At 37.4% G+C, this 26,359-nt stretch overlaps 2 protein-coding genes across 2 annotated transcripts; one reads left to right on the plus strand and one right to left on the minus strand.

The window, feature by feature from the left end:
- Window positions 1-6,887: 6,887 nt before the first annotated feature.
- Window positions 6,888-15,495, minus strand: pelo (pelota mRNA surveillance and ribosome rescue factor). The gene is made up of 13 exons (XM_065242661.2): window positions 15,315-15,495; window positions 14,593-14,685; window positions 14,293-14,443; window positions 12,955-13,045; window positions 12,434-12,597; window positions 9,871-9,931; window positions 9,623-9,784; window positions 8,386-8,432; window positions 8,225-8,298; window positions 7,993-8,064; window positions 7,476-7,550; window positions 7,351-7,382; window positions 6,888-7,269 (listed from the first exon to the last, which is right to left on the minus strand). Exons 1-13 carry the CDS (start codon window positions 15,353-15,355, stop codon window positions 7,175-7,177), a joined length of 1,158 nt encoding a protein of 385 aa, XP_065098733.1. The 5' UTR covers window positions 15,356-15,495; the 3' UTR covers window positions 6,888-7,174.
- Window positions 15,496-15,887: 392 nt separating this feature from the next.
- On the plus strand, window positions 15,888-25,757 carry ppp1cab (protein phosphatase 1, catalytic subunit, alpha isozyme b). The gene is made up of 7 exons (XM_065242662.1): window positions 15,888-16,197; window positions 16,945-17,076; window positions 17,189-17,419; window positions 18,133-18,237; window positions 20,462-20,685; window positions 24,290-24,424; window positions 24,689-25,757. Exons 1-7 carry the CDS (start codon window positions 16,143-16,145, stop codon window positions 24,803-24,805), a joined length of 999 nt encoding a protein of 332 aa, XP_065098734.1. The 5' UTR covers window positions 15,888-16,142; the 3' UTR covers window positions 24,806-25,757.
- The last annotated feature ends 602 nt before the right edge of the window (window positions 25,758-26,359 follow it).

Here is a 26,359-nt window from a genome sequence, read left to right on the forward strand (position 1 = left end):
GACTCCATCCGGAGGTAGTGGCCCTCCTGTGGACTCGGTTTGGCAGGGCACGGACCGACCTGTTTGCATCAACAGTGACTACCCACTGCAAGATGTGGTTCTCCATGCTGGGTCAAGGAGGTCCCCTGGGCTTGGATGCACTATCTCGAGAGTGGCCGGAAGGATTACTGTATGCTTTTCCTCCGTTCCCTCTGCTTCCCAAGGTTCTCCACAGGGTCGCCATCGGCCATTACAAGGTGCTACTGATAGCTCCTCGATGGCCAAGAAGGCATTGGTTCCCTGCACTCCTTCGCTTGGTGTATGGGGAGCCTTGGGCCCTGCCAGTCAGAGCGGACCTGCTTTCTCAGGCGGAGGGGCAAATATGGCACCCGAAGCCAGCCATCTTGCAGCTCTGGGCTTGGCCCCTTCTCAGCCCCTCTCTCAGGGGCTAGATAAAGGGGTTTTGCACACCATAGATAACGCCAGGGCTCCCTCCACTCGTTCTAACTATGCCCAGAAGTGGAGGGTGTTCTCAAGATGGTGTCGCAGTAGGCAGGAGGATCCAGCAACTTGCTCTGTCCAACATGTTCTTCGCTTTCTTCAGTCGCTTCTGGACTCAGGGAGGGCGTCTAGCACAATTAAGGTGTATTCTTCTGCAATATCCCTTTTCCATAAAACTGTAGAGGGTGTTACTTTAGGGAGACATCCCTTGGTGTCCCAATTCATTAAAGGCGTGTGTAGACTACGCCCATACAGGTCCCCTAGATCTCCTTCATGGGAGCTTCCCTTGGTGCTGAAGGCCTTGACTCAAGCTCCTTATGAACCCCTAGAACAGGCTACACTTAGGTTTCTGTCTCACAAAACAGCCTTTCTCTTGGCTATATGTTCTGCTAAGAGGGTTGGCGAACTGCATGCTCTATCCGTTAGTGAGGACTGTTTAAGATGGAAGGCCGAAAACACTGGTGTGTCTCTCTGGCCGAACCCCTCTTTTCTACCTAAGGTGGTCAATCCTCAGACTCTTAACCAGGTGATTGAGATAAGCTCCTTTCAGCTTGACCCGGCTCTTCCACCGGAGGATGCAAGCTTGCTTACTTTATGTCCAGTAAGGGCGCTGCGGGCTTATCTTGCCCGCACTCAGGCTCTGAGACGCTCTCATACCCAACTTTTTGTTTGTTTTGGTGACAGGAAGTTGGGGCTCCCTGTGTCTAAACAGACCTTGTCCCACTGGATTGTGGACACCGTCTCTGCAGCCTATTCTGGACAAGATCTCCCAGTTCCAGCTAATCTGGTGGCCCACTCGACCAGGGGCGTGGCCGCTTCCTGGGCTGCTCTTAAAGGAGTTCCTCTTTCAGAAATTTGTGCTGCAGCAACATGGTCTGCTCCCTGTACTTTCTCCAGGTTCTACAGAGTGAATGTGGCATCCCCTACACCACTGGGTTCAGCCGTTCTCCTCTCGGCCGCGGGACGCGTTTGTGACGGGGCAGAGCCCCCTGTTCCTCGCGACCCTGATGGTACTTGTCATCCAAGGTAAGACCGTGGTGACGGTCTGAGTGAGGTCGAAATAGATCGTAAGTTATGACTTTAACTATGGATCTATGAGACCGAACGATGACCGTCACCATCTCTTGTCGCTCGGAACGGGCTGAGGCGTTCCAGGCAAGAGGAAGAGGCGTGGCCACCGGGGGGGTTTTATAGACGGCGGCCAGGCCTCCCGAGGTCACATGACTTTGTTGATATAATGTCTCGAGGATAGGTTGAAGGATTGCATCATTCAAGGTAAGACCGTGGTGACGGTCATCGTTCGGTCTCATAGATCCATAGTTATAGTCATAACTTACGGTCCTTGAATCATTATGTGACACAACTTGTTCCGTATTTTGTGCATGAAACAGTTACAGTGGGTGTAATAATACTTTCTTCCTCGCTTACCTGTAGCCCGAATAATCACGCGCGTCTTGTTGAGTGAACTTTGGCGCGTTGTACAAAGTGAAACCATCCTATCACACGTAGCGAGTAAGCCCATCATAAAGTGATGTGAAATAGAGAGGCGGGACTCAAGAAATGCTAATCCAATCATATTAGCAATACGATTAGAGAGGCGGGACTAAAGAAATGCAAAGCCAATCATATTAGCGATGTGAGTTACGGAGGCGGGCATTGCAGAGAACGAAAGCTGTTAACCGTTTGTGTACCAAATAGAGCGTCATTTTTACAGAACAGGATTGCAAAAGATTTCTAGTCTCATTTAAATGATTCCTGAAAAAAAATATAATAAGTAAAAAATAGAAAACACAAGAATAAGAAGGACATTAGTGGTTATATATAAATACAGATTAATTGTTTGGTCGAAATTATTGCTAGGGACAATTCAGTCTTCCCTGAATATTGCTAGGGACATGTCCCTAGCGTCCCACCCTAAATCTACGCCCATGTGTAGAACAAAATTAAAACTGCAACAAAGTAAAGACACAATCCAATGACAATATGTGTATGCATTCATCTGCCTTCATGCATTTATTATAGAGTCGAGCACTCAGTCAATGTGGATGAAAATGCTTTCAGATACAGTACAGCGTCAGACAGAAAGTCAGTTGAGTTTACAGTAGTTCAATTAAGATTTTTACATGTTTGTTGGTATTTTACGTCATGTTGGTTGTAGTATTTCGCAATAGTATTTTGTAATATAATTTTTTCATTTTTGCTCGTTCAGGAAAAAACGTTATGTGTTTTACTGCCTCCGCTGTCACTGCGGAAAAAACAAGCATTCATTCATCTGCTTCATACGATGTTAACAGATAAAGTGATGCATGGTCTCTGTTCATTTGTTTTCTTCAAAAATAAATACACATATTTAAACTTTTATGCTTGTTTTGTACATTTATGATAAAAAATTTAACATGTAAATGAAAACAAAAGCTAATAATTACTATCATTAAAATAAGAAATAATAATTATGACTTTTTTATGACCTTGTCCATCAGAATGACGGAGAATGAAACAGTCTAACACAGCCTTTCATTAAAGGAAAAGTTCGGTATTTTACACTTAAAGCCCTGTTTTCAGATTGTTTATGAAGAAATAGAACGGTTTTGACTGAAATTTGGACATATGATGCTGTCCCGAGAATTTTCGGGTGTTTCTTGTCCCTTCAAGGTTTGTAAACATTGAATGACTATCGGGTGCGCGCGCAGCATGGGGTCAAACTGTTCATACAATCGAGGCTTTAAAATTTAATCTAACAGGGCTGAAAAATGATGACTTACCTCAAATGAAGTGAGCACTACAATCACAAGCCTCTTAGATATTTGTATTGTTCCAGTCTGCACGTTAATAGCTTGCAGCCGCAGATGTTGTATTTTTTGTTTTTGAGATTCTGCATGAATCGCGAAAACTTAACGGAAGACCTGGCGCGAATTTCAGAGCCCACAACGTAAGTAGGCATTTTTACGATACCGAATAACACGCAACTCAATCTGCTGTAATTACTTTTCTGACCCCGACATGCGCAGTGGGAACCGCCTGTGACGTGAACCGTGAAGGGGTCTATTGGTGCACTGGAACAATCCTTCCTAAAAGGAAGACGGTAAGACGTGAAACTCACCGAGTGATCAGGGGTGTTCACTGATATGCTCACACAAAAATCGCTCCAAAAGATGCTTTCCAACAGGTTTTATCGTAGTTTTGTCCAACTCCACTGACTTCTTATATGTATTAGATGTGCTGTGAGGTACGGTATTACTCCGCGCCGGGAATGTTGTTTGTATTCTTGCATTTGGCAAAAGCAGATTATCGCCACCAACTGGCCTGGAGAGTCTATGATTCAAGCTCTTAAAGGAAGAATATACAGGTGTGAGGCGTTTGGAAAAATAGGTCCACAAGTTTACAACGAATGCTAAAACACATGTTGGAAAACATCTTTTGCAGCGATTTTTGTGTGAGCATATCAGTGAACAACCCTGACCACTCGGTGAGTTTCACGTCTTTGTAAACAAAAGTTTAATGCATTTTAGGAAGGATTGTTCCAGTGCACCTATAGACCTATTGTAGAGGTGGGAGGTGATACAATAAACACCCGAAAATTCTCGGGAGCATCATATGTACAAATTTCAGTCAAAACCGTTCTATTTCATGATAAACAATCTGAAAACAGGGCTTTAAGTGTAAAATACCAAACTTGGCCTTTAAAAGCCAAATCTTGACCAGGGAGAGATAACTAATTTTAGACCAATTTCAAATCTCCTTTTTCTTTCTAAAATACTGGAAAAGTAGTGACTAGCCATCTTTGCACATTTTGTAGATATGAAAATGATTTAGGCCCCACCATAGCAGAGAAACAGCGATTCTTAGAGTTACAAATGACCTCCTTTTAGCATCTGATCCTGGTGCAATCTTGCTCCTCATATTACTGGACCTTAGGGCAGCCTTTGACTATAGTTCTACAAGATAGACTAGAAAGTTATTTCAGCATTAGTGGTCAGTTGTCAGCTTGGTTTAGGTCCTATTTAACCGTACAGTGGTTAAATATGGCATGCCACAGGGATTAGTTCTAGGCCCTATCCTCTTCTCAATATATATGCTTCCTCTTGGAAACATTATCAAGAAATATAACACCAATTTTCACTGTTATGCTGAAGATACCTAGCTTTACATTTACTCTGAACCACCGGTTTTCTAGGCCAGAGGTTCTCAAAGTGGTGTCCAAATGCAATTTGAACAAAACAACCATCTTAAAAACCACATAAGTTGAATTAACATGATTGACAGAATGTGTTTTATTATATTATATAAAAAATGCTTTAAGTAAGAATATGCTTAGTAAGCATTAGAATGCTTACTAAGCATATTCTTTAACGGGCTCTTGAATTTTTCTGCCCTGTAAGGTGTCAATGGCTGCAAAACGTTTGAGAACCCCTATACAGTCCTAGGCTAACAGACTGTATCAAAGATATCAGAGAGTGGATGCCAAACAATTTCCATCTCCAGACATAGGTACTGATTATTGAACCAAATAGTTCCAAACTAAATATGGCAGAAAACAACATTCCTATAGATGGTTGCGCTGCTGTTCTGTCTGCCGCGGTCAAGAACCTAGGTGTGATGTTGAATAGTAATTTGATTCTCACATTTACAATGTTTGTTGCACAGCATGCTTAGATCTTAAATATATATATATATATATATATATATATATATATATATATATATATGCATGTATAAAATGCATCAAATGTTGTTGTCTTCAGATTCCGAGAAGCTTATACATGCATTTATGACCTCAAGATTTTAAATTTGGTAACTCTTTGCTAAGGGTGTCATGCAAATCAAGTAAATAAGCTATATCTGTTTCAAATTACATCTGTTTAATTCTAGCAACACTGCACTTTCAAGTATCACATACATTTTACAATATTGCTAATCACCTATAAAGCCTTAAATGGTGTAGTGCCTCCATATCTTTGTGACTTACTATCAGAGTACAATTTATCTCTCAATTGACTTTGGCTCCCAAAACTTCTGGGGCCTCATTTATTAGCATCAGCACGTGCACATTTGGTAGATTTTTTTTTTACTAACGCACATAGTAAATTTCATTCGTAGAAAAAAAATATAGAACATTTTTTACTCACTGTTAATAAATGAGCCCCACGTCTCTTAAAGCCCCCCTAACCTAAAAAAAAAATGCACTTTTAAATGTGTTTCTATCAGAAAATGAGTCGCCAGTGTGTGTGCAGAAACATTCTGTTATTATACAAATCCATCTATTCTTCTTTGTGTAATCTCCTTTAAACCACAAGAGTCACACATAACAGGCTGTTGGGGATCCTCTAGCAATGTGATGTCACATTGATTACACCCCAACCATAACTGCACAGACTTTAACCTTCTGCAAGAGACACGTTTTGTTGTAGTCCAAAGCACGTATAAATGCTATCCCCCATACTTTGCACACGGGGAGGGAAAAAGAAGCTTTCTTTGCATTTAAAGAGAGACACACAAAAACAGCATGTTTTTCATTGCAGCCACAAATGGCCATGTTCAACATCATATAATGAAAGAGCTGTGGTGTATTTTGAGATAACTTTCCAAGGAATGTTTGTGATTCAGACACAATTGATCAGTTTAAGTCTCAACTAAAGACTCATCTCTTTAACCAAACATTCACCTAATTCAGCTCCTTAACACAATTATGCCGCAATAAATAGCTTGATTGGGACAGAGCCCATACATGCTCCATGCTAATAGCACAATATTTTTGTTTTCTTGTCTTGTCCTTGGTTCCCCAAAGACATCTGAGACAGACAGGCTCGGGTCCAGTTTGGGGTGATGCCCATCCTCATGCTGCCAAATTGATGCAGCGTCAACTGACCACTTCCTGTGCACTTAGCTTGGTTAAATTCTATTATATAGTATTCACAATTTTCTATATAGCATATATTTAGTATTGCATAAACTAAATTTAAATAAATATATTAAATATTACTGTAACAGCAGTGTGATTTATAGCTGCAATCAGTACCACTGTGTCTCTATCGTCTGTTATGAATTGCCGATGTGTTACAGGTTGCAGCTGAAAAAGAACTGGCCCTCCCTGCTAAACCTGGTTTTCTCACAGGGTCTTTTTCAGTCTTATTCCCCCTTGACCACTGCTGGCCTGTTTGCTTGCTTACAGGAAGGCTGCTGACATTATTTCAACTTAGTGTACATTACGTCAATACTTCTTTTATTATGATGAGTAATTGCGAAAAGCTCTTTATAAATACAATTGAATTGAATTGTTTAGTTTAATATGACAAAACTATTCTCATCCACCTAAACATATTTGTTGATCTGATCAATAAACAAATTTAGGCCCTAGTGCCTACCTTCAAAAAACAAAATCGGCCAATCAAAAATGACACGAAAAGCTGTAATTTTGGAGTATGGTGTATTCCAAAAGATCTGAACATTTACTCTGTATATGGTGTGTGACTTTAGTGGCATACTAATGTATTCTTTAGTAGTTTCAAATCATCCTTCGTATTCTTTACTGTTTAAGGCTAACTAATTATACTAATTAACTAACAATATTTTTTTCCTTCAATTGCTGTCAAATCCGTTATTAAGGCTATTATTGTATCAATTCAGTCTTTAAATGGAAATGTGTTTCTAATATTTCATATAATATCCTATCTATATCAGTCTGAAGAGAGTCATGTTAGTCTTCATCTGAGCTGCTGTCCTCCTCAGGCTCAGAAGTGTCAGCAATGGGAAACCTCAAGATGGCCGCCACTCCACTCAACTGATTCAACTCTACAGAGACAAATTCCAGCATGTCAGAATCTAAATGAACATTTTATTGTTTCCCATGAAGAGTTTAAAAGACAAACTTACGTTCTCCAGACACATGCAGACTTGAGAATATCCTTAATCAGAAACAATAAAGATAAAAATATGTGTTGGTCTTTTTATTGGTGTCAGATTTCACATAAAAGTTTATGATCTACTCGTAAAAATACCTGACATTTCCTCCATTTTCTCGTACACTGTCAACCAGCCGGACATATCGGCTGCGAGTTGCTATATCCTGATGTCTGCAATGATAAATGATAAAAATTTGTGTAATTAATTTCTTTAAGGGTTAAAGGGATAGTTCACCAAACAATGAAAATTCTGTCACCATTTACTCACTCTCAGGTTGTTACAAACCCCATTCACTTCCATTGTAGGAAAAAATAATACTATGGAAGTAAACGTGGTCCACGAACAGTTTGGTTACAAACATTTCTCAATATATCTTCCTTTCTGTTCATCAAAACAAAGACATTTATACAGGTTTGTAACAACATGAGTGCGAGTAAATGATGACAGACTTTTCATTTTTGGGTGAACTGTCCCTTTAAGCCATTCTGTAAACTTACAATATTTGTTGAGCACAACTAAGAAAGCATATAGAATCCAGAAGGACAATGATATGCTGAATCTTTAAAACTGATGAAAATGACTTTTAAAATAATAATTTAAAAATAAAATTACCTGAATAGTTTATCACTGATCAGTAAGATGTCAATGGCTAAAGCTTCACTTGCTTTCTCCACATGAGCCAATCTGTACAGGACAGAAAGTATAATTAAATTACATCATGGAAATCAGAATGAATGGTAAACAGTTCTTACAGTAATAGACATCAAGTAGTGACAATAAGTAGATTATTGATGACTGTATATATATATAATAATGACTGTATTTATAAAGATAGTTTAATCACCCATAGAAAGCTCTATCTGGTTCTTGTTGCAGCATCTTGTAAAAATCCTCAAGGGCTTTCACCTCTCCAGCTGCCTAAAACAACAGAGATAAAGAGAAAACCCAAATAGTAATGTACAGAAAATTGTATGGATGTGCATGTACAAATCCAAACATAGTTACCTTTGTGTCAGACAGCCGAGCCGTTACTGCTGGATCACACAGAATTTCTGTGAAAATAATATCATATGCACAATGTATGATTATATACATATATTATCATATTTGTACAGTTTAAAAGTCCCATGAAATCAAAAATGTGGCTTTAAGTTCATTTCTGACCCATAATTAACCCATGATAAAGATAAAGATGCATTTTTGTGTTTTTTTAATAAATACTAAGTTTGTTTTGGTATCTCAAACCTGAAAAAACGCCGGCGTGGCAGACTGTTAGTGCAAATTAGCAGTTAAAGACAACTGTTAAAAATTATGTTTATATTATTAAAATAAGATACTTTGCATTCTTTTATGTTTAAGACCTTTCCTGTAAACAAATTTCATGAATAGCATTAGTTGTTGGGATGCTTGGAAAAAATAATTGAAAAATGTTTGTCTAACAATTTGGATGTTCTCAAATGTCAACCGCAATCATATGCCTTTTATTAAGAATTTAACAAGTATAAAGAGTAAACTGGTATACTTTCTGTGTCAGGTGGTACAAAACTATAAAACCCTATAAAAGGGAAAATTTTATATTTAATCAAACATTTTAATTGTATTTATAAGGTATATTTATGACTTTAATATCCCAGGCAAAACCATTTACCAGCATCTTCAAGTAGAAGTTTGTTAAATGTGAATTCATTGCAAAGGTCAGGTGGTGCAACCTGAAAGTCAAAGTTTGCAACTGCTATGAATGCTAGAAATAAAATAAAAATAAAACATTAAACTAAATAATATTAATTAAGGTAATAATTTAGCTAGTAATTTTAGTTTTAATAAATCCAAGTTAAGATTGTCTATATTTTTGTTCTTAAATTTATAGTTTTCAAATGTTCGTTTTTTTGGGGAAAGTTGTTTTACACTTTCTAAGGGCATGGTCTAAAGCGCACAACACAAGTGAATTTAGGGCATGTCCGAATTCACTTTTGCTAGTTTAACGGTGGGAAAAATGATCTAAAAGGGTTGTTACTATTCTCGTTATGAGTGTGTATTGGGCGTAACGTGCAATAAACCAATGACTCATCTCTTATCCAACTCATGACAAGGTGGATTACTTATTTCCATGGTCTATTTACATTTCAGTCATGGTGTATTAAGTAAAATAATCTGTTAAGTATTATGCATGATCCCTGTAATTTCAAAAAGGTTTTTATAAGAATAATTTGCTAAATTGAATTAAAGTGTAATGAACTCTTACCTTTAAGCGAGTATTTGTGTCCAGATGAGGAGTGCACCAGCATGAATTTAGATCTGTTTTCTAGCAGAATTTTGCAGTCTTGTCTTACAGCCTCTTTGAAGAGATACGAGATGAACTGATCTTTCACAAAGCCTGGACTGCCCACCAGAACACACTTTACGACTGAAAAACACATATGCTCAGATATCAGCATTTTTGTTATATTTTTTATTACGTGAAATAAAATACTGAAAAGAAGGAAAGTTCACCATCAAAATTGAAGTGTCTCAGAATCCCCTGCATAACGGCTTCATAAAATCGCTCTAACGCCTGAAAAAAAAACACACATCAGCACCACTGATCTTACATATACTTGATCTGAAAACATCTATTCTAACTGGAACACACTGACTAGTTTCAAAATAACATACTACTTATCTAAAACAACTTACAAAAATTAAACTAAATTAGAAAACAATAAAGCGATTTGTCATATCAATGGTATAATACAAGAAGTACTTTTACCAAGTTACTGGTATAATGTTAATCTCCTGTACCCAGATAACCAAAGGTCATTGTCAAAATTGTTTAGGATGTATACAACTACAGCACACTGCATAGAATACTGCATGAGTTTTAAAGGGCATATTTTACAAGACTTTTTTTAAGATGTAAAATAAATCTTTGGTGTCCCCAGAGTACATATCGCTATTTGAAGTTTTAGCTCAAAATACCATATAGATCATTCTGAACACAGCCACTTTAAATTTCTGATCTGTTATTATTATTATTTATTATACATCCAGTCTCTAAAAGCACAGAATTTAAATTGCCAGTCAGGTCCAATTTCTAAGATTTCTTATATTTTTAAGGAGTCCCCAACAACAGGTTTAAATGCAAGGTCAAAAACACTCATTTTCTCAAAATATAAATTTAATATTACCCCAGAGATTTCCAAATGATTTGTGTGAAGCTGTTCAAAGAATTAGTCTGCCTAACCCCACCTTTCAGTAGCCTACTCTGCTCTGATTGGTTAACTGACACAGCCTCCGCACAGTCCAACAATAGTGCAACATCCATTGACCTAGTGCTAACGTGACTTACTGACAAGACATTAGAGTTTGAAAACCGACATCAATACACAGCATTCATCATTAATCTAATAAAAAAAAAAAAAAAACGAAGACAGAGAGACACTAACATTTTTACACTCATGTAAGCAAGTATGTAAGCTAACCGGGCCACAGCTAAACAGCAAACAGTAGAAGTGTAGAACTTATTTTAGTCTAGGACTAGTCTCGTCTAGGGAAACCGCCCCATAACGTAATATTCATAATTACAAGTTGTGGGTAGGAAACGCATATTATTTCAAATAAAGTTAAACCATCTTTCACGGCCAAACGTTTAGCAAACCTTGAAAATTTCATTTTAACTACTGATTCTTCACATCTTCATCCTTTTGTAGTGAAAACAACACAAATTGCCTTTACAGCTAAAACCCAAGTGTCTTCTCGACTAGGGCTGGACCAGAAAATTCGAATATTCGAATATTCGTTCGGTGGGTTGACATTTGATTTTCAGTTTTGAGATTCGAATATATATATATATAAATATTTTTCAGCTTTAATGCAGAGCTTTTGCCAAGCAGGAAGTGCGCTTCACACTCCCGCTCTGTAGGTGGCGCAGAGAGACCAACATCCATAGCCAACAGCCATCAAACTCCACCAGTAGAAGAAGAGATCGCCTCGAACGGAAAGCGCGCTTCCTGCTTTGGCATTCACGCTAATAGTGTTGTAAATAACGTTCAGTTTCTTGCAAAAACTGATTGATTTGCTTCACAAGACGTCAATATGTCACACGGAGATATGGGGGATTACTTTTGTATTGGATATATATATGCTTTAGCTCTTAAAGTGTGCGGATTGGTTGACTTGCATGACGGAGCACTGGGGTTTCTGCAAAATATCTTCATTATTGTTCTGATGAAAAAAACATATTGGATGGTGTAAGTGTTATAATAAATAAACTTGATTTTGAAAGTATGCTACCGTTTTATTACAGTTTGTTGAACTTCGTTCATTTATTTTCGTTGTTTTATTTAAATATCCTACCCTACGTTGTCAGTAATTACTGTGCTGCTAATTTCTGATACGGGAATGTTTGTTTGTTAGACAAATGTTGTTAGAAAATAGGCTACCTTATTAAAAGTATTGGTCTTGTGTTTTGTTTCACTAATGCTGTTCTCGCATGACAGGCACGCCGCTTCCGGCTTGCGCTGTTCTGTAGTATTTTTAAAGTTTATTAATTCTAGAAGTGTCACATGTCCATATTGCACGAAAAAAATGCACTACACTCCCTTGAGTTCGCAGCAACACATCCGCCACATAATAAAACTGTGGATAGACAGACACACACATACACACACACACACACAGATTCCTGCCTTTATTAAAGAGAAAAAATATGTTCAGCCCCTCCTTCCGAAGCTTCGAATATTCGATTTTATTTCTACTAGAGCTTCGAAGCTCAAAAAATGGTATTCGGAACAGCCCTATTCTCGACATGATGCTTACACACTAACTAGCGGAAGTGTCCGTGGGTAGATCAGAGCTTTCGTTTCTCGTAGGCAAGACTGTGGGTGGAGATTATACAAAGTATTGCCTTCATACGTAGACAGACAACAGGCGGGAGATTCGAAAATAATATGACTCGTAAACATGGTTTAACGTCGACTCCCTACTTTAGAAGCCAATAACTTTATTTATTGTGCACTTTTTGGTTGAACTACTGTGCATATAGTTTACATTGATGGACAGCTAATTTTATATTCACCTTGTCATGTTGGGAGCAGCTGCCTTTCCTCTTGCGTGGAATGGTGACCTCAATCTTTGTCCTCAGCAAAGTCATGGCAGGGGTCACGAGAACCAGGTTGGCTAGACCTTCCTGCATCACCACAGCAGCCACATCTGCTTTCTGAACAGGATCACATGCTTGTTCTGTAAATTGAGATGGAAAAAAGCGTCCAGATAAACCAGAAATGCAGATATATTCAAAATAAAGTGTAGTTCATCCAAAAAGTCATATAGAAGTCATAGAAAAGTCGTAGACATCTGTGATGGCATACGGGTATTCTACAAGAAAAATGATTCCTTTTCAATAAATCACTTACAGGACGCTCCAGTCTGATTGTGGCAATAGCACACAAATTTGGACATCAGACATATGGTGTGTTCTGTCAATATATTTAAACTTAAATGTTCCATGAAAATAATAATACAAAAAATTTAAATGAAGCCTACAGGATTGACATTTTTCTGTTAAATTGTATATATTTGATTAAAACAACACATTACCAATTCGGTCCAATACTACACTGTCCCAGACTTTCTTGGCAAGAGTAAACTTCCTGTTAAGCTCCAGCTCAATGGTATGATAAGCGCCCATCTACATATGACATGACAAAAGGAACAAAACACATTTTATTGCTTCTTTGACGTAGACACTGGAATAACATTGTGATGTTGACTTCACCAAATATGTAGCTTAATGTTCTAGAAAATTCATTTAAATGTAGGTCTAACACTAATGCAAAGCTTGGGGAATAAGGAAAAATTATGAAGTATGCTGAAGTAGCAGTGAAATTTTAAAATGCAAACTATAATTAATTATTTTATGTCAGTTTTTTTAGCTTTGTGCAACATTCTTAATTTTTTGTGTCTATACCTTCATAACAGCATACATTTAAACACTTACACTGGTACAACACCTTGACCCCACTGATATGTGGGCAGTTTCCCGTACATGAAATAGACTAGTCCTAGACTAAAATAAACATAAGAGCGGTCCAAAATGAAAACAACTTGCACTGACATATCTTAAAATACATCACTGCCCTTTGTTTTGTCTCAAAATGCACACAATTAATGTTTTTAGTAGGGGTGGGCCGATCCACTTTTTCCATTACCGATCCGATTTCGATTCCTAAATTCTGAGTATCGACCGATACCGATCCCGATCCCATTCTTTCATTTTTCTTGATCCATTTAGAAATGTGTGTGCACACACATAAATATATATATACGGTTATTGTGTTTGTGTGTGTCTTGTGTGTGTATGACGAGTTTTATTCACCGCCACTCCAGTGCATTAACTCCGCGAGCACCAGACCAACCAGAGTTTTTGTGACCTTAAATATCTTCATATATGCAATTGTTTTTCACATAAAGCTGTTGAATATATTAGGAAGACTTTGAATATAGTGTGTAAAAATGTTTATGGTGCTTATATGGTGTTTATGGTTATAATAGTCTGACTTTTCTATAGCATGATAGTAACAACAACGAGTAACGCACAGTATCGAATTTGGATCGGCCCCATTGTTCTGATATCCGATCCAGCAAAAAAGGTCCGGAACGACCCGATATCCGATCCAAAGTATTGGATCGGCCCACCCCTAGTTTTTAGTATGGCATGTTTGTTAAAACTAGTTATATTTCCTAATTAAACTAAGGCCTAGTCCTGGCTTAAGCTAATCTCAGTCTGGGAAACCACCCCTTTCATTTTTAAGTTCATTGCAATAAACTATGTATGCTTGTTACATAGTCAATTATTTTATTTTATACAACAAGGCTGTTGAATGCTTCATTCTGATTGGTTAAGAAACTTTCTAAGGGTGTACACTGTCCACTAACCTTGACATACTGGTTCTCCTGGATGTTGGTTCCTTTCACCCTTAGCTGACAGGCCTGTGAATCAAAGTCTATTGTCTCTACACATAAAGTCAGTGTGGTGCGTACACGTGAACTGCCCACACTGCCTGTGGAGGACTCCGTCTGAACTTTCCTGTTTGTGACATAAGTTTATTCTCATTACTGAGCAAAACATAACACAAAGTACAATAGACCAATAATATAACAAGAGAATCTGTTGACGTGTGTGTGACGAGATAAACTGAGACAGATCTACACAATTAATAAACTTGTGTGTCTCACCTGATGGTTGAAGCTCTGAGGCTGTCGCCCACCTGTAGCAGATTGTAGGTGTGCCACATGTCTTCTGCCTCCTCAGGCATGAGCGTCACCTGACTGAAAGAGAAAAGAAAATATAGAGTATACATAGACAACAGCCAACTTTAAAATCATAAGTTTGTAATAGACATACTCATTTATCTTACTAGAACTGGTGTTCAGCTCTAGGTGTTCAGAGTTCTCATAAATTAATGCACAGAAATAAATCACATATTCTTTTATATTAAATATATTCTTAATGTTCATTGTTGTCTAAATTAAAACTCACAATATAGCACAACCTGATTCTTTCACAACACATTGATTTAAAAAAATAAAATAAAGTAGTGTTATTTTCCTAGAAGTTACACCCCCTGTAACTTCAATCACAGTTACACCCCCGTTAATGGTTGGTGTCGCTACGCTTTGATATGCAAAGAGGCTTTTAGGGTCATAGGTGGTACTCTCTATTTTAGCACTACTGGGACGCTTTTAAACGGTTTTAATTACAGGAGCGCAACAAACTGTTTAATAATTGGTTTAATTATATGTTTGTGTGATCTTGTTATTTCAAAATAGCGTAGAGAACCATATAAATTCCATGGTATATGAATCCAACAATCACTTTTTATTTCTGGTACCACCAAAGTACTTGAAGCAGCCGACTACTGTTTTGACACCGAACCCATGTGTTTAAAAACACTTACCCTGCATTGTCCTTCTCGATGTCTTTATGAAGTAACTTCATGGTCAAACAGGTTAACTATTCAAAACCATAACGCATCTTTGTTTGTATCAATTGACAGATTTGGAAAGTTTACCGCGTCAGCACTGGCACATTCTCTTCATTTGGAATGAATCAACACGACTGTCGCTTTTTGATTATGTCATTGATACGTCATGCCTCACAAGACACATTTCTGTTTCCATATACTGAATAGATAAAACATTTAGAAACAAATTACATTTTTAATTTAAATGTTTCTTCTAAACGATGTATTAATTACGCCATTCGTGAATACATTTAAAAATCTTTAAAAATTATTTAATATAAATCATGATAGATGTAGATGTTTACAACGCACACACACGCAATACAAAAACAATGTTTGTGTTTACACGACAAATATTATTACATACTAATATATCTAGTATAAAGTTGTTAAATTAATTGGAAATTCAGATAAGAGTGACGCAGTGGAGGTCCAATCGGCTTTTCTTGTGGGTGATTTGAAGCCTCGTCATGTGCACAGAGCAACCAATCTTTAACGTGTTTGCGATCCGCCCCGCCCTTCGAGTGCTTCCTACAACCGTCAGCGGTCGCCGTCCTAGTTTACCTCACACAAACGTACTGCAAAGCGGTTTTTCTCGGCAATAATACTATAGTATAAACTCAGGAATATTGTCGGAAGTGTGCGCTTTTAAATATAGGTGTTTTTTTATAGGTTATTGTCGTGTATTTGTATTGGGCGGTTTCCTTGTTCATCTTATTTCCTGGCTTTCGGTTAGCCGGCTAATCTCCAGCGAGCGACAAAATGGCTGAATCGGACAAATTAAACATCGACTCTATCATTCAGCGTCTGTTGGAGGGTAATTAAACTATTCTTTCATAAAAGATGTGCGATTTTATTTGATAAAATTCTGCTTTTTTGGTCAATCTGACCAAACGTTTTGTCTTTGAAGTAATTTCTTTCAATAGGTTCTGTGCGTTCATTTGATTTTCAACGTTATTTTTAAATACTTTTAATTTGGTGTTGCATGTAAAAATTGTGTCATTGTTTGGTGTTATGTTATGTTATGCCAGCAAATACATTTCTCGCTGTTTTTTCCAAGATAAGCAACAAACTAACGTTAGAACCCTCCATTTTTGAGACGCCATGCTACAACGATAAGACAAACTAAAACCGGTCACTTTTTACAAAAAGGCTTTATTTATTAACTTTACATTAATTAACAATGCATTGCTTACATGAGCTAGAAATGTACGCATATTTTACAGTGTTATTATTTTTTGTTAGGTGTACAAAAAAACATAACAGGCTTACAACTTTTGGTTTTGAATATGTATCAAATCTAGTGTACGATGAAGAACCAACAAACTAGAACTCATCCCACAACAGACATGATAGATACAGCGTGACAAGCTGGGACAACAATGAAGAATTATAATTTTTCTTTGAAGTCAGCAAAGATTATATACTATGTGCATTTTAGTTTGTGTTTGTTTTCCAGCTTTCAACCCTGTTATTAATGTTATTTTTAACGTATGTTGTCAAGACATTTTTTCTTAAGAAGTTAGATAAGTTCCCCATAACCTTACATCTCATTTATTTACAGTTAAGGGCTCCAGACCTGGTAAAAACGTCCAGTTAACAGAAAACGAGATTCGTGGGTTGTGTTTAAAGTCCCGGGAAATTTTCCTCAGTCAGCCGATACTGCTGGAGCTGGAGGCACCACTCAAGATATGCGGTAAAATTCTGGCAAAACTTTAGCTTGGACCTAAACTTATGCTCAGTCTTGTGTTTTACATTGATTTAAGCTGTCGTCTTCTGAGGTAACTGACGATGATCTCTGTCTGCAGGAGATGTCCATGGTCAGTACTATGACCTGCTCAGGCTCTTTGAGTATGGAGGGTATCCTCCAGAGAGTAACTACCTGTTTCTTGGAGACTATGTAGACAGAGGCAAGCAATCATTGGAGACCATCTGCTTGCTACTTGCCTACAAAGTCAAATATCCAGAGAACTTCTTTCTTCTCAGAGGAAACCATGAATGTGCCTCTATCAATAGAATATATGGATTTTATGATGAATGTAAGTATGTTAAGAACAATTTGTGGCCAAGTTCTGTTGATTTGCACTATTTCGCAGCACAGTTGCAGATTTGAAACTAAATCTGAGTGCGCACTGTTTTTAAATAGTCTCCTGGGATGGCCGCATGTCAGACTTTACAAACACAATCCCAACTGTAAGCCATGTCTCACTGTGATATCTCAGTTCTCAAACTCATTGAAAAGGGTATATTATGACATTTAACTCAGGTCAAGTCTTCTTGCATATGTTGTCATATGTGTAGAAACACCGTAGCACTCTTAAAAACTCTGATGTTTACAGAATTTTGTTGGAGTAAATGTTAAGTGAACATGCCAAACAATCAAAGATTATAGAGTTTGCCATGGGATTATAGAAATCTTTTAGGATTTCCCAACTTTCTGACACAGCCAAATCCTGGTCATAATCTTACAGTGTGCTTTGTTTCAGAATTTGTGCGATTTTATTTTAAAAATCAATACAGCTGCAGATTTAAAGAAAGTGTTCTTAACAGAAGGCATTTACCCTGCATATTCTGTATTGTTATAAGTAGTCCCTGCAGTTTGGTTATACAAATTAGGTCCTTTTTTGGTCGTCATCTCCTCCCTCTACCCTACCACATTTTTACCCTCAGATTTTAATGTCTTTGGAGTTTATGACCAGGCAGAATACGATAGTGTGTTTGCATCTCTTAACACGCTTTTGTCTTTTCGCAGGTAAAAGGCGTTATAACATCAAGCTTTGGAAGACATTCACAGACTGTTTCAACTGCTTGCCAGTAGCTGCTATCGTGGATGAAAAGATTTTTTGTTGTCATGGAGGTATGTGTGTGTTAGACTTTGAAGGGGTTTAATATGCAATTACAACTGCCTCTCTTTGCCTTATCCATCTTATTTCATGGCTACTTGAGTACATTTCTAGACATGAAACATTGATTTGAAATAGTTTATAAGCTCATTTTAGAGATCGACCAATATATCTGTTTCCTGATGTTTTCCTTGATATTTAAGCTTTTTCCCATTATCGAGGATCGGGTTTGTAAAATCGGAGAATTGCATGCTGGACTGGCTGCGTCTGACGATAACTGATGCACAGTTGAGATGTGTTATAAATGCCTGATATGCAATTTATGCAGCTTGGCTAAGAAATCGTGACAAACTTAAAAAGTCACATAGACTGATCCATCTAATCATGTTTCAGTAATGACTTCGCTTCACATAAATGAAACCACGAATGAATGCGTGTGGGAAATATAAACGCAAAATTAGATTTGTTTTTCTGTTATTTATGGTTATCATTAGCCTTGTTAAATCAGGGTCACCTTGAATAATATTATAAAAATCATGTCCAACTATTGTGGTAACGATGTCAAGACATTAACCTTTTTGGTGGGTTATGTTTTACAATTTATAGTCAGCTTATTTGCTGTGATAGTCTGTGCAGATTGAGCGCACATACTCATAGTATTTTCTCAATCGGATGCAAAAAAAATACCTTGTGCACATGCGCAGAAGAATTGTGCTTAAAGGGGCACTTCACCCATTTGCATTAAGCTTTGTATAGTTAGAACCACAGTTTTTGAATGGTCGTGCATCATTTCCTCAGTTGCCGCTCAGTTGGTCGATTCAAAATAAATTCTCAAAGAGCCGAATCGATTTTTTTTTTTTTATATTTATCTCCGCAAACATTGAATGTAAGATTAACGTTAAGGTAATTACTAGTCTTCTTCACTAGATGTCACCCTCTTTTTTGCCTTGCGCGATGTTACCAAGGAGCGAAGGGTGACCCTGTCATTCATTCATTCAGTGCTTAAAATGGCGGTTTCAGATGCTTCATCGATGTTGTTTTTACCTTCGCATAAAAAGTCAGAGGTATGGAAGCATTTTAGATTTTGTACGCAAGACGGCGACAATATTGTTGTGGCTTTTCTTTTTTTTTATTAATTGCCTACATGTAAACTGCTGTTCACTGTTCTTTTTTTTATATAGTATTTGTATTAAATCTATATTCATTGAGTTGAATCGAGAATCGAGTATAAAAAGTGACCCGAGAACCGGAATCAAAAATCGAATCGATCTGGAACATCTGAATCGATACCCAGCCCTACCGCTGAGACAGGAGAAAAACAGATTTCAGTGTTGCACTTCCTTCTTTCAATGATGTAAAAATCATCATTTTGCATCATTGAAAGAAGGAAGTCCAATATCTTTGTTGAGGGGGTGAGACTACAAACACCCCTTTTCTTGGTCAAATAAGCACCAAATTCAAAATGGATGTTACATTTCGACTACAAATATGACACACTTTCAATAAAGATTAATGTTTCTATGGGGAAATGCTCCTTTAAGTTCACGTCTTATATTTACTCTGTTATTTGCGTATCACATGATTCTTGTAACAGAAACGTAAAGATGAAAGAGTTTTGTTCAGTAGTTATTGGTATTTGGTCATTGGGATGGCTTTGGGCTAGTTTTGAATGTATATTGGGCTTGTTTTGATAAGTGAATCTGGCAACCCTGGGTCTGCACTTAAGCAGATGATTATTTAGAATGTAGATGTAAACAAACATTTTAATCAGATTACAATGTATACACACACACACACACACATCTTGTGTCTTCATCACCTTTTCACCCCTGCAACATCTTTGAGTAGATTCTTGGAGAAACAGGCATTTAACTGTGCCACATTGATGGAGCAGTCACTTGTGAAATGTATAGAACAGATGGCTGAGGTCCAACTTGTTGTGGAATTTCCAAATAAATTAACATTAACCATTGGTCTCATATAATAATATTTTTTAAATGCTTGTGCATTTATTTAGTTTCTTGAAACTGATATGGTACTTCCATAGCCCCATGAAATATCAGATTTGACAATATGGGACCTTTAAATATTTACATTGCTAATGCTTAATAACACAAGCACGTGACAAACTTTCATAACGGTATAGCAGTGGCACCGTTGGGCGTGTAACAGTTCTGTCAACTTTCCCCAATGTCATTGGGCCAGAGCATATTACAATGTCTTTCATTTTATTTCTAGGTCTTTCTCCAGACCTACAGTCTATGGAGCAGATCCGACGTGTGATGAGGCCCACAGATGTTCCTGACCAGGGTTTGCTGTGCGATTTACTATGGGCTGACCCTGATAAAGATGTCATGGGCTGGGGAGAGAATGACCGTGGCGTCTCCTTTACCTTTGGGTCAGATGTAGTGGCCAAATTCCTTCACAAACATGACATGGACCTCATATGCAGGGCCCACCAGGTGAGAAACACAGATAACTTAATATAAAGCTATTTAGAATGTTTGTACAAATTTGATCCAAAAGTATTTTGGTTGAAAACCAAGATTTTTGCTGTCTGACAATTTACAAACTGCTAAATATTTTTACTGTAGTGTTGTGATCAGGAAATAGACTGTTTCCATTACCATTATGAGAATAATCTAGTTGTTCACGTCACATCAGTTTGGACCACTCAGTGTTTGGACTGGATTTTTTAACATTTTGTTGCATATTTATTATGTTTAAACCATTCTAGTTGGGTTAATTGTAGTGGAAGTGTTTTAGTTTTTTTTTTTAAGTAAAACTTCTTGTGTAAAATCTTTTATTTTAATCTTTAGATATGATTAGGGTTGATAAATGTACTGGTGCACTTTTTCCGATGGTACAAAGTCTGTAGGGGAGAGCGGGGCACAACCTAATGTTTTTTTACTTTGGCTGTATCATTCAAAAAATATTTCAGTTAGACAGGGCTTAAAGTTTTCCGGCACCATGCCGGATCTCCGGTGTGCGGCATTGGCTGCGAAATTAAAAATAAATAAATTTTATTACAACAAAGATGTCCCAGGGTTAAGCGCAGTGTGAAAGCTCTAAAAACTCTGCGCTTAACCCTGGGTTATCTTCGTTCTAAACCCTGCTTTTAACCCTGGGCTAAGGATTGTTTCACACTTTTTAGAAGTGGATTATTCCTGAAATTAACTTGGGGTTATGAAACATTTAGCCCTGCTTTTGTGGGGTTAACCCCGCATTGCGGTGCCAAAAGCATGCAGTGTGAAACGTAGGGTTAGAATGTTATGACCCCAATTAAACACAACCAAAGCAGCTAATCAAGATTTTCAGGGTTGCTTGATAACTACAGACAGATGTGTTGGAGCAGAGTTAGAGGCTGTTTACACTTGGCATTAACATGCGTTTTCGTCAATCGGATCACAAGTGGACAATGTTAATGGCAGGTTTAAACGGTGTTCAAAACGTTTTGAGCTTGTCCACTTTCAACCACATCCAGAGGTAGTCGAAACCACTTTCGATCGGATCGCTTTGGAGTTGCGGAACGCATATGTGGTTGAATGCGTTTGAACAGCCACACGCGACCGCCTTCTCTCCGCCCATTTAACTAATCTGAGGTATTAAACACAAGTTTTACGTCTTTTTATACTTCTGGCGTCTTTTTTTTTCTTCTGGTGTGAACATATGGTGAACAGCGCTATTTTTAGCCTTTCATTGATAAAACTAAAGCGTCTGCTCTCCGTAGTTTCGTTTTGAAAGCGTGTGAAAGTTGCGCAATCCTATTTCATCAATTGCGCTGAAAATGCAGAAAAAGCTCTTACATACACACGTACAAAACACTGTGCAGCATGTTTACTTGCTAAACAAGCAGTGGACTCTGACATAATATTAGTTTGCGTCCATATAAACTCATAATTACTTCCGCTCGGGTTTGAATGACAGCAGAGAGACTCGCCCACCGTCTCACAGACCACCCCCTCACAGTATTCAGGACAGATGCGGTCGAAAGTGGACAAAAGAGACGGATTTAAATGCCAGGTGTAAACGTAATGTGTCTCTCTCGTCCACTTGTGCTCCGATCGATGAAAACACATCTTAATACCAAGTGTAAACAGCCCCTTAGACACCTGACCTAGGGTTTAGGAACGCACAGTGTGAAACGTCAGTTTATGAATACCCATGGTTATCTCTTAAAGGAGCTTTTCACTCGTAGAAACATTAATCTTTATTGAAGGTGCTTCATATTTGTAGTCAAAATGTAACATACATTTAGAATTTGGTGCCTATTTGACCGAGAAAATGGGTGTTTGTAGTCTCACCCCCAACAAAGATATTTGACTTTTGCTTTCAATGATGCAAAATGATGATTTTTACATCATTGAAAGAAGGAAGTGCAACTCTGAAATCTGTATTTTTCCTGTCTCAGCGGCAACTGAGGAAATGATGCATGACCATTCAAAAACATGACTGGGGTTCTAACTATACAAAGCTTAATGCAAATGGGTAAAGTGTCCCTTTAACCCCTGGTTAAGTATGGACGGTGTGAAACGTGAAAAAGATTAATAATAACCCCAGGGTTAACTATTTTTTCATTGTAAAAATGAAAAAGTACTAAACATAAATTGAACAAACATATAATGTTAGCAAAATAAAAAACTTTGTGTTAATTAGGGATGCTCACATTGACCGTTTAACCGTTAACCGAAGGTAAGAATTTATGACCGGTTAACATTATCAGTTAAAAAAAAAAAATTTGATAATACATAGTGCGTGTAGTCATGAGCCGACAGACATTTAGCCACTTTTCTATCTGTAATTTGTGAATGTCCTGTAAATGACACAAATTATTGCTGCCCTGACGGTCTGATAAAGTAATCATTTGTATGAGAAATCATTTGTATGCGTGTTTGGAAGCTGAACGGAGACGCGCGCGTGTCCGCGCAAGATGACGCGTTCCGTCTCGCGCACAACCGGACAGACGTTCGGTGATGGCCTCTGACCCTGAACATAAACATCTCTCTTTTTGCACAAACGGAGAAAGACGACGCAAAAGCAAAACTTTCTGAAAAGCATCCTGCTTTAGAAATGACCACTGTGGTAGAAGAAACCGAGACAATCTGCCCTTTTGGGATATTAATCCTCTGGACCGATCGCGTGCTTTTTAATAAGGTAATGTTGCGTGAATATCTGATAATGTATGAATCCTGGTTCTGTTGTTGATCTGTCACTGCTGTTTGCACGTTCAAATTAAATCTTTTGTTTTTACTAGTTCACAGACAACCGTCAACTGTATTTTTACTCAATGACAATTTCATATTAAAATCTTATAAGTTAACGGTTAATGTTCGGTTTAGAAGCTACGGTTGTCGGTCGGGAAAATTAACTGATATGAGCATCCCTAGTGTTAATACATTCTCATGATGAATTTAGTGTGTATTAAGATTCCTTTTACAACACAATGTAAATATAATTGTAAATAAAACTTAACAAGAGCATTCACCTTGCCAACAGATATAACTTTTACATCATAAACACTTGCTAACTGATGAGCTCCAATTTGTCTTGCAAACTTTTACATGTTATATGGTGTCACAATAATGTTTATTCTAACACAAGAAACGTGCTCCAAACGTTTGACAGTTCCTTTTTTTATTAGGAGCACACATGCTGCCAAAAATAGTAAGTTCAAGCTAATTTTAAACAAACGTACACAAATTTCTTCAACCGTATTACTAATAGTATTATTTTTGTATAATTTTATGAAGTTTGTTACAACATTGGTTTATAGAGGTCAGTCAGTGCAGTAAATACAAAAGCCATCTATTAGCTATAGTTAGTTATTTCATCTACTGTTTTTCCAGCAGATGTCACCAGAGACCCCAAGAAGCATGACTTTTTTTATGGGTATTGACAATTTATTGAAATAAAACAAAAAACTTTATGCTTATTTTACATTAAAATAAAAGGAATTGAATAAACTAAATGAATCTTTTTGTCTCCTACATAATTTGATCCTCAAGAACTAAAATTTTTTATTTTTGCACAGCTTTTTAAAACATAATTCCTATGTTCTTTATACAGGTTGTAGAGGATGGCTATGAATTCTTCGCTAAGAGGCAGCTGGTCACACTTTTCTCAGCTCCAAACTACTGTGGGGAGTTTGACAATGCAGGTGCTATGATGAGTGTCGATGAAACCCTCATGTGCTCGTTTCAGGTTTGTCTTTGCTGTTTGTACAATGACCTAAATTAGAGCTGGGTGGTTGTTGTTACATTAATAATTTATTTCCCAGTCTTTCTAATATATTTTTTTAATACTTAATGATCAGAACAAGTGCGTTAAAATCATTGTAATGTTTATAGTTTTTTATTACTAACAGATTTTTGAATGTATCATGCCTATTCAATAACAACCACCTGGTCATAGCCTTTCATCCGCTGACTCTGATTAATGACTTATAACATTCCCTATTTCTGTCAGATTCTGAAACCGGCTGAGAAGAAGATGCTCTCGTACAGTGGAGCAGCTGGATTTGGTTCTGGCAGACCTATAACTCCTCCACGAAATGCAGCCAAGGGTGGCAAAGCCAAAAAATAACATCAACTACTACAACATGCATATTCATCTTTTCCTTCACTCTACCTCTCCTCCTCCTCTACTCCAAACACCAAATCAGTGCAGGGCTTTTTTAGCTGTCTTCATCAAGATGAGATTGCTGTGAATCTGAGCGATCATATATGTATGCTGGACAGAAATATGCCCTCTTGGAGTGTGTCGGTCTGTATGTAAACATCTTTATGTATTTGTAGAAAATGTAGTTGTTGTGGTGCATTTGTATGTGTGTGTGTGTGTGAAAGAGACGTTTCTTTTCTATGAATTGCTCATATTTTAGTGCATTTTAGCAATTCTGGTTCATTTCTTTATAATACATCTGCAGCCATAACTTGATAACCCTTTTTGGGATGTTTATTGGACCTAAGAGACACATTTCTTTTAAAACAAAGCCTCAGGGTCTGGCTTTTCATACCCGCTGTGGAAACAGGCTGCTCCATTCCCTTTTAGCTCAAAAGCAGTCTGAACAGAGGCCTTTGTGTCCTTAAATGCGTGTAAATCACTGCCACTCTCTTTAATGTGAAACTTTCTTCGAGCGCGTGTTTGTTTACAGTTGTTGTTGACGGCACCCTGCTCATTTTGTGAGATACCACCTATTTTGGCACATCCTTTCCTGCAGCAAACTTCCCATTATTGTAGTAAATTAACTTGGGCTATTAAAATGTTTGGCTGCATTTTTTTTCCTTTTTTTAATTAAATCATGAAGCATATGTGAATAATACCAAGTGTGAATGCCCACAAAGTGGCATGGGTGCCATCACGGTTGCAGTTTGCACAGAAATCTACTGTGCTTCAATTTCTCTCTTCGCACATGATGGTGGCTGTGGCTGTGTGCCACTCACAAATCCACTTTCATAAGTTAAAAAGACATTTTGCAGGTTTTATGTTTCTTTTGTAGTCTTATGAATTCAGCCAATAAAGAAAAGATCTGCTGCAAGTATCTGGAGTTTTTGTATATCTGTACGAGTTTTTGTAATAATAATAATAAAGTAATTCATGAAGTGTGACAGATTAGTTGAATAATAGTGCAGAACTGAAATTTCTGGTCAATCTGGATTTTACCATCGGCTAAATGGTGAAATCAAAGCAGTATCAAGATCATAAAGAAGAAAAATAAAAAAGCCATAGTGGCTGTCTAAGCTTAGCATACGCATTAAAAATGTTTGGATGAATATTATAAAAAAATGAATACTTTTTTCAACCTACTGATTAAAGACTAATGAACCGGACATGTTGTACAAGACGCAGGTTGTGGTAATGAGTGTAGTGTCCATAATTTAAATATATTTTTAATATATATGTATATAAATATATTTTCAGCGTAACAGGAAATTGGGATTGTGATAACCTTGAAAAATTAGTATTATAAAACGGCTCGTTCTGGTTCTTCATTCTGATTGGTTGAAACGCGTTCTAAACCGTGATAAAATACCCCGGTAAACCCACGGTTCAGTCCGCATTACATAAGTATCACTGCGCCACTGTTGCTGCGTACTGAATTATGAAAATAAACACCACAGTCTTTAATCATATTTTAAT

This window comes from Paramisgurnus dabryanus, chromosome 1 (assembly GCF_030506205.2).
Source record: "Paramisgurnus dabryanus chromosome 1, PD_genome_1.1, whole genome shotgun sequence".
NCBI classification, from domain to species: Eukaryota; Metazoa; Chordata; class Actinopteri; order Cypriniformes; family Cobitidae; genus Paramisgurnus; species Paramisgurnus dabryanus.

Excerpts from the sequence above, each read along its gene's own strand:
- pelo (XM_065242661.2), bottom strand. The coding sequence starts at position 15,355 with ATGAAGTTACTTCATAAAGACATCGAGAAGGACAATGCAGG. Across the intron at positions 14,686-15,314 it reads ATCGAGAAGGACAATGCAGG|TCAGGTGACGCTCATGCCTG; the intron begins GTAAGTGTTTTT and ends TTTCTCTTTCAG. Across the intron at positions 8,433-9,622 it reads ACACAAATACTCGCTTAAAG|AAATTCTGTGTGATCCAGCA; the intron begins GTAAGAGTTCAT and ends TTATTTTCACAG.
- ppp1cab (XM_065242662.1), top strand. The coding sequence starts at position 16,143 with ATGGCTGAATCGGACAAATTAAACATCGACTCTATCATTCAGCGTCTG. Across the intron at positions 16,198-16,944 it reads CATTCAGCGTCTGTTGGAGG|TTAAGGGCTCCAGACCTGGT; the intron begins GTAATTAAACTA and ends ATTTATTTACAG. Across the intron at positions 18,238-20,461 it reads GATTTTTTGTTGTCATGGAG|GTCTTTCTCCAGACCTACAG; the intron begins GTATGTGTGTGT and ends TTTTATTTCTAG.